This window comes from Eurosta solidaginis, chromosome 4 (genome assembly GCF_040869045.1).
Source record: "Eurosta solidaginis isolate ZX-2024a chromosome 4, ASM4086904v1, whole genome shotgun sequence".
Taxonomy (NCBI): domain Eukaryota; kingdom Metazoa; phylum Arthropoda; class Insecta; order Diptera; family Tephritidae; genus Eurosta; species Eurosta solidaginis.
This window is the reverse complement of record NC_090322.1, coordinates 1,279,545-1,288,233: the sequence shown is the minus strand read 5'-3', so window position 1 is coordinate 1,288,233 and position 8,689 is coordinate 1,279,545. Positions and strand designations below refer to the sequence as shown.

Below are 8,689 nucleotides of genomic sequence, written 5' to 3'. Positions count from 1 at the left end.
CGAACGGTTACGACCTTAGCGGCACCAATAATCGATTGCATTGATTCTCATAAGGTTGGGCGAAGCAGCTGTTAAAAGGTTACCGATACGGTTACCGATAAAGCACCAATGTCTCCAGCTTTATGCAGGGTAAAGTGTAACGCTTTTGCGTTGCGAGCAAGCAACAATTTTCACAAAAGAACGAAATACCCCGTATAGGCGTACAAAAAGCGTAACACTTTTGCCAGAAAAGAAAACCTTCTAAGTGTTGATTACATGTTGCATTCTTCATCTTTTGACAATCAATACACCACTGCAAGGCAAAAAGCAGCTAATGCAATGAGCTAACCTTATGATTCAGCCGTCCGATTCAACTGGGAAAAATTAACAATAAACTGACTGATTCCAGCGGCATCTATATTCCAGGGATGCACCTTAACGTTAAGCTAATCGTTTATCAAAAAATTTCCACCGTTTCCGTTGAAACACTTCGAAATATTATCGATAAAGAAATTATCAAGATAAATTGTATCTCGTTTTTAACCGAAACGAAAAGCTTTCGTTAACGTTAAAAACGTTAACGAAAACGTGATACTTTATGTTTGAATTGTGCTGGCAATGCTATAGCCATGGTGAAGCCGTAAGGTGGCAACAACGAGCGCACATACACACACAAACTCTATGTAATTTGTTTGTGTAATTCGTTGGTGGTAATGTCAAAAATACTCTGAGAAATGTTCGTACTGTCAAAATTCATGAGAAAAGTTGCAATCAGCTTGGATAATGCTTTCACCTTTAATGACTCCGCCATCAATCAGCTTTGCCAGCATAGTTTGAAATTAATAATCAACATAAACGATTTGATTTCGTTTTGATATGGCAGAAAACGAAACGAAATCATTTCGTTAATTTGACGATCTTAACGTTAATAAACGAAACGAAATGACTTCGTTTCGTTTATTAACGTTGATTATCGTAACGAAATGATATCGTTTCGTTGGTTAAGCATGCCTGCTATATTCACAATGTGATATATGCCTTCGATGTTTGACATGGTAAACTATGAATGCACCGAAATCTTTTTCAAATCATTTGACCAAACATAATCATAGTTGCCAGTTATGAAACTAATTACCAAAATAGGTGTTTTATACATATGCACTTACACTTTAAATGTATGCCAAGTGCATAACTTTATCTACACTTCTGAAATTTCTGCGCAGAAAATTACTAGTCCTAAATTTCAATACGCATTATACTCAGATGCAACTGAAATGGGTGTCTATGTTTTATATGGTTGCCAGACGTCCCCACTTTCGGGGATTTCTCCCCGATTTCGACGATTTGTCCCCCTTATACTCTAAATGTCCCCGCTTTTACGATAGCATTTTAGATATAATTTCAGTTTACGATGATCTCCTATCAAAAGTGGATGAACGACAAAACTCGTATTTTATTCCATTAGCTGTAAGGACGAATTTGGCACAATTAAGAAAAGATGGAAAGGACCATGGTTGTGACGAATTTTTGGCAAAAATCGATATTGTTTATTGTGAAACATTAGAATATCTGAAACTTTGGACGTCAGGTTTTTCGGAATTCAGAGTTTTCAAATGGTTGGATTTCAAAACAGATCAAAACTTGCAATATAGTGAAATGGAACTATGCCTCTTTTATTTTCTTGAAAAAAAAGCGACCATACATGATTCTTTGTTACATTAGCAAATAGTAAATTTGAGAAAATTTTTGGAATCCAAGGCCGATTATCACGATTTTTTGCACAAAAATCTGCAAGCGCCAAATGGCTGCGTTTTGTTCAGCTAATAAAGATCTCGAAGGATATTCGGAAGTGCTCCAAATTGCTAAATTTTTTATTCAATACCATGTCACAATGCGAGAGAATTTTCTCCTTAATGAGCTCGCAATGGGTCGTTTGACTGTTGAAAATGTTGGGCACATCCTTCGGGTGAAGTTTAATTTTTCAGATTTTACATGGCTCGAGTTCCAAAGAATTTTAACACATCCTGAGAATGCTGAACTTTTGAAAATTAATCAGCAATTCCCAGAAATATGTCGGGAAGTGCTGACAGAAAAAAGCACCGGATTCTTGAAATTAGAAGTAAGAAAAAATAATGTATAAATAATTATCTGTAATAAACAACATGTTGTCTGGGTGCAATTGCCCGTCTTCGACTGCTTTTAGAAGGTTAAACTTGGTCTAACTGTTCACTATTAAAATTTGATTACATTTTTTGTTGGAAGTGTCCCCGATTCATATCTCGGGCATCTGGTAACCCTATGTTTTACCTCGTAGGTTTTATCTCTACAAGTGGTGTGTGTCCACTATTCACCGCAACGGATTCGGCTATATGTTATACATTATGGCCACCAGAGATTTGTGTCTCCGCTATTTGGTACAACCCGTTCTGTAGCTAGTTTTTTAACCGCTGCCGCTGGGTGGGTCTCCTAAGCATTATCTAAGTGATGATGAGCGTTTTTTTACACGCAAACATGCAAAAAAAAAAAACACGGCTTTTGTAACATATGAATGCGTTTTGAAGTTTTTTTTCGAAAGAACTTTTGATGTGATTTTGCTGTGCAGGAAATTTGACCTTAAAACTCGAGCTGTTTACATTAATTTTGTATGTTGTCTCAGTTAACGCGACCAAAGTAGGACTACAAACATGTAGGTAACTTAACACGCAGTGAAAAACTGGTTGTTGTAGCAGTGTGAACGACTGGGCTTCTGTATTGAATGCATTTAATTACATTTATATGTATTGTTGTTTCTGGTTTTTGACAAAACTGCGTTTTGGACATTTTGCTAATTTTTAGTGATTTTTTTTCGCCATGGTAACTTTTTAATTAACGTTGTGGCAACAGTGAGAACAATCAAGCAAAACACGAGCCAACAGCAACTGCACGCCAAGAACTTGGGAAAAACATTGAAAAAATAACTTGAACCAAGACAATCTTTAATTGGTAAATAACACAAAAATTGCTAGCTCATTAAGCCTATTTTTGTTAAAGTTCCTGGAGCGCAATATACTCAACAGTGTGTCAGTAAAACGAACAATTAATAAAGTCCCAATTGACTGCTTCAGCTCAGGCGGCTATTGCAACAACAACGTGTCGCGTAGAGGCATCATCAGCAATTATAATCACCAAAGTAATTTCAAGCCGCAGCACTGAATTCGTGTCACGCACCATTGCCCTTTGTCCACAGGATGGTACCAATCGGTGCTGTGCATGGTCATCCGGGCGTACATGCGCCACAACCAATGCCAACTGCCCCGACAGGCCCTAACACGCTGCAATCTTCATCATCCGCACCATCTAATGCTCCATCAAACAAGAGTTCAATGTCCGTCAAACCCAACTATGCATTGAAGTTTACACTGGCCGGCCATACCAAAGCTGTATCTGCGGTTAAATTCAGCCCAAACGGTGAGTGGTTGGCTAGCTCTTCAGCTGATAAATTAATCAAAATTTGGGGCGCATATGATGGCAAATTTGAGAAAACTATATCTGGTCATAAGCTTGGCATAAGCGATGTTGCCTGGTCATCTGATTCACGTCTTTTGGTAAGCGCCAGTGACGATAAAACGCTTAAAGTATGGGAACTGAGTTCGGGAAAGTGTTTGAAAACTCTAAAAGGACACAGCAATTATGTCTTCTGTTGCAACTTTAATCCACAATCGAATTTGATTGTGTCTGGCAGTTTTGACGAGAGTGTGCGTATTTGGGATGTGCGCACTGGCAAGTGTTTAAAAACTCTGCCAGCACATTCTGACCCTGTGTCAGCCGTTCACTTCAATCGTGATGGTTCATTGATTGTGAGTTCCAGTTATGACGGACTTTGTCGCATTTGGGATACAGCCAGCGGACAATGCTTGAAAACACTGATTGATGACGATAATCCGCCTGTGAGCTTTGTCAAATTCTCGCCAAATGGAAAATATATACTAGCCGCAACTTTAGACAATACATTAAAGTTATGGGATTACTCAAAGGGAAAATGTCTAAAAACATATACGGGACATAAAAATGAGAAATACTGCATATTCGCCAACTTCTCTGTTACTGGTGGCAAGGTAAGTGAAATCACTCACATTAAATATATTTTGTGTACTACATGAAATACTTGTTCTTTTACAGTGGATAGTGTCGGGCAGTGAGGACAATATGGTCTACATTTGGAATTTGCAAAGTAAAGAAGTGGTGCAAAAGCTGCAGGGCCATACCGACACTGTGCTATGTACAGCCTGTCATCCAACTGAGAATATTATTGCTTCTGCAGCATTGGAAAATGACAAGACGATCAAATTGTGGAAGAGTGATACATAAACATGGACTCATCCACTCAGATGTCTGACTAGATACAAATAGTTCTACGTATACTTATAAAAATAGCTTAAGTAATCCATTTTAATATCTTATATCACGAACTGTATTGGAATAACACATTACATTACTAAACGAAAATCTCATTTACATAAATTTGTTCCCCAATATCCTTGTGGAATTTTTTTTTAAATGATTTCCTATAAATTTTTGATTTAACAACATTGGACTTCCAATTTGAGCTGTCAGCAAAAATGTTTAAGGGAATGTTGTGAGCCCTTAAAAGTATGCAATATTTTGTTGCGAATCAGCCCCCACTAAATAATCTCACCCATGTTCGGTGGAGTCGAATGGTTCGCTTCTCCGAAAGAGCATTGTGTCACTTTTCTGGATCGGAAAGGTTCTATTGCCGATGAAGGATTATCGAGGAGTGTCCTTATTGATAATACAACGCAGCCTTACCAGGATCCGACTGGACCAGGGATGCACCTTAACGTTAAGCTAATCGTTTATCAAAAAATTTCCACCGTTTCCGTTGAAACACTTCGAAATATTATCGATAAAGAAATTATCAAGATAAATTGTATCTCGTTTTTAACCGAAACGAAAAGCTTTCGTTAACGTTAAAAACGTTAACAAAAACGTGATACTTTATGTTTGAATTGTGCTGGCAATGCTATACCCATGGTGAAGCCGTAAGGTGGCAACAACGAGCGCACATACACACACAAACTCTATGTAATTTGTTTGTGTAATTCGATGGTGGTAATGTCAAAAATACTCTGAGAAATGTTTGTACTGTCAAAATTCATGAGAAAAGTTGCAATCAGCTTGGCTAATGCTTTCACCTTTAATGACTCCGCCATCAATCAGCTTTGCCAGCATAGTTTGAAATTAATAATCAACATAAACGATTTGATTTCGTTTTGATATGGCAGAAAACGAAACGAAATCATTTCGTTAATTTGACGATCTTAACGTTAATAAACGAAACGAAATGACTTCGTTTCGTTTATTAACGTTGATTATCGTAACGAAATGATATCGTTTCGTTGGTTAAGCATGCCTGGACTGGACACTGTTCCAGCTAAACATTCAAAATTGACGTTTGTCGAAATGTCAAATCCCTGTATAAAAAAACATTTTCGCCACTCTGGCAGCACTCATTTTTTATCCACGTGAAGCAAAGTGCACCATCTGTCGTCTGCGGTTTCCAAAATCCGAATGAAGTTAATTTTTGTAAATACAATTTTCTAATAAGTCGCACACATTTGCAAAAAAAAAATATGTCCAAGGCTAAGGGTAAAAAGAAGAACGATCGTTTCGATGAAGACGGGGACGTAGAGGTGAAGCCAGCAGCAAACAAAAAGGCAAATAAAAAAGGAAAGAAAGGTAAACGTGGTGGAGACTCCAGTGATGAAGAGTCGGTTGTGAGCAGCAAAGCGACCAACAATGCTGACGATGACTTGGAGAGTGTTAAATCAGGCAGCAAGGCACCACCAAAAGGGAAGAAGGGTAAAAAAGGTAAGCGGAAAGACGACTGGAGTGATAATGATGATGAACCAGTAGCCATCGTACAAGCAGAAGGCAAGAAGGGTGGTGGAAAACTACAACATAGTGATGAAGACGATGAGAATGTGCCACAACCAGCACCTGTCGCAAAAAAACAAATTAAAAAGAACAAGAAGAACAAAAAGAAAGATGATTTCAGCGATGACGATGATAAAAGTAATATAAAACCAAAATTGCCTGAATTTGAGGAAGACGAGGACATTGATGATGATGACGTAGCAGTTGCTATAGCGAAGCCAGTATCTAAAAAATCTGCAAAGAAACATCAAAAGGTCAAAAAATTTGATTTCAGTGATGATGACAATGATGATGACAACGCGGAGGTGGAGCCACTGGAAGAGGAAGAAACCGTGGATACACCAGCGGAAGAATCTAAAATAGAGCAGAGCATACCAGAAAAGATAGATAAGGTAGTTGTGACTTCTGTTACGCCAGAGCAAGTTATAAAGCAAATTGAAGAATTGCAAATTAAAAATATTGTGGCCGGGAAAGAAGAACCGGAATCAGCACAGGATCAAACCACAAAAGTGGATACCAACAAAGAGACGGAGAAGGAAAGTAGCATAGATGCGGCGTCGAAGGAAAAGAAGTTAACTCACAAGGAAAAAAAGAAGCAGAAAAAGCAGCAAGAGTACGAAAAACAAATGGAATTTATGACAAAAAAGGGCGGCACCGGACACTCAGACCTTGATAGCAATTTCACAATGTCGCAAGTACAACGTACAGCTGGCCAGCAAGCGCAGTTGGAACACGCTGTCGACATAAAAATTGAAAACTTTACCATCTCAGCTAAAGGTAAGCTTAAAATAAGTACTCATCTACAGCCTCATTTCAATTGCTTACTCATATATCTTCCTGTATCTAGGTAATGATTTGTTTGTAAACGCAAATCTGCTGATTGCTCACGGACGTCGGTATGGTTTGGTTGGTCCCAACGGACACGGTAAAACCACATTACTTCGTCACATAGCTACACGTGCCTTCGCTATACCACCAAATATTGATGTGCTACTCTGCGAGCAGGAAGTCATCGCCACAGACAAAACTGCCATAGATACAATTCTAGAAGCGGATGAAAAACGTAACAAACTTTTGACCAAAAGCAAGGAACTAGAAGACAAATTTGCAGCTGGTGATTTGAGTGTGCAAGAAGAATTGAATGATACGTTTGCCGAGTTAAAAGCCATTGGCGCATATTCAGCTGAAGCGCGTGCACGTCGGATCTTGGCTGGTCTTGGATTCAATGAAGAAATGCAAAATCGTCCGACGAACAAATTTTCTGGTGGCTGGCGTATGCGCGTTTCGTTGGCACGTGCACTTTATTTGGAACCCACGCTGCTTATGCTTGATGAGCCTACAAATCATTTGGATTTGAACGCAGTAATTTGGTTGGACAATTATTTGCAGGGCTGGAAAAAGACGTTGCTGATTGTTTCACACGACCAGAGTTTCTTAGATAATGTCTGCAACGAAATAATACATCTCGATCAAAAGAAATTGCATTACTACAAGGGTAATTACTCCATGTTTAAAAAGATGTATGTGCAGAAGCGTCGTGAAATGATTAAGGAATATGAGAAACAAGAGAAACGTATAAGGGAACTTAAAGCGCATGGCCAATCGAAAAAAGCAGCGGAGAAAAAACAAAAGGAGGTACTCACCCGCAAGCAAGAAAAGAATAAGTCGAAGCAACAGAAGCAGGAGGATGATGATGGTCCACAGGAGCTGCTTGCGCGTCCGAAAGAATACATTGTCAAGTTTCGCTTCCCCGAACCATCGCAGCTGCAACCACCCATTTTGGGTATACATAATGTTACGTTTGCATATGAGGGCCAGAAACCATTGTTCATCAATACTGATTTTGGTATTGATTTGACAAGTCGTGTTGCTATCGTGGGACCGAATGGTGTTGGCAAATCTACGTTCCTGAAATTATTATTAGGCGAACTTCAACCACAGAAGGGCGAACAAAGAAAAAATCATCGTCTGCGTGTCGGGCGTTTTGATCAGCATTCTGGTGAACATTTGACCGCTGAAGAATCTGCAGCGGAATATTTACAACGACTCTTCAACCTACAACATGAAAAGGCTCGCAAAGCGCTAGGATCCTTTGGTTTGGTATCTCACGCGCATACCATCAAAATGAAGGATCTCTCTGGTGGTCAAAAAGCACGTGTCGCTCTCGCCGAACTTTGTTTAAGTGCACCCGATGTCCTGATTCTTGATGAACCTACAAACAATTTGGATATTGAATCTATTGATGCATTAGCAGAGGCCATTAACGAATATGAGGGTGGAGTAATAATTGTGTCTCACGACGAACGTTTGATACGAGAAACCAGCTGTACCTTGTATGTCATTGAAGATCAGACAATCAATGAAATCGAAGGCGATTTCGACGACTATCGTAAGGAGGTGCTGGATGCGCTGGGTGAAGTGGTCAATAATCCTAGTGTGGTGGCCAATGCTGCCGTTCTACAATAAACAATAATTACACATTTAGATAAATTATAACTTTTTTTTATGTCTATGTGAATATCAGTTTGAAATCGAAATTATTTAAACAAATAAACTGTTAAGGTGGAAACGAAACGTATACGCGTGTAAAAAAACACGGCTAATATTGGTGCCGAATATTAATAAGCCTCAATTGAATTGCATTGGCGGCCACCGTGGTGTGATGGTAGCGTGCTCAGCCTACCACACCGTATGCTCTGGGTTCACACCCCGGGAAAAGCAACATCAAAATTTTAGAAATAAGGTTTTTCAATTAGAAGAAAAATTTTCTAAGCGG

General features: G+C 39.0%; 2 protein-coding genes across 2 annotated transcripts; both read left to right on the top strand.

Moving 5' to 3' along the window:
• Window positions 1-2,566: 2,566 nt before the first annotated feature.
• Window positions 2,567-4,479, top strand: wds (WD repeat-containing protein wds). The gene is made up of 2 exons (XM_067779399.1): window positions 2,567-4,073; window positions 4,138-4,479. Exons 1-2 carry the CDS (start codon window positions 3,207-3,209, stop codon window positions 4,324-4,326), a joined length of 1,056 nt encoding a protein of 351 aa, XP_067635500.1. The 5' UTR covers window positions 2,567-3,206; the 3' UTR covers window positions 4,327-4,479.
• A 1,006-nt stretch (window positions 4,480-5,485) lies between these two features.
• Window positions 5,486-8,487, top strand: LOC137248471 (ATP-binding cassette sub-family F member 1). The gene is made up of 2 exons (XM_067779398.1): window positions 5,486-6,690; window positions 6,761-8,487. The coding sequence occupies exons 1-2, from the start codon at window positions 5,610-5,612 to the stop codon at window positions 8,377-8,379; spliced, it is 2,700 nt and encodes an 899-aa protein (XP_067635499.1). The 5' UTR covers window positions 5,486-5,609; the 3' UTR covers window positions 8,380-8,487.
• Window positions 8,488-8,689: the final 202 nt, after the last annotated feature.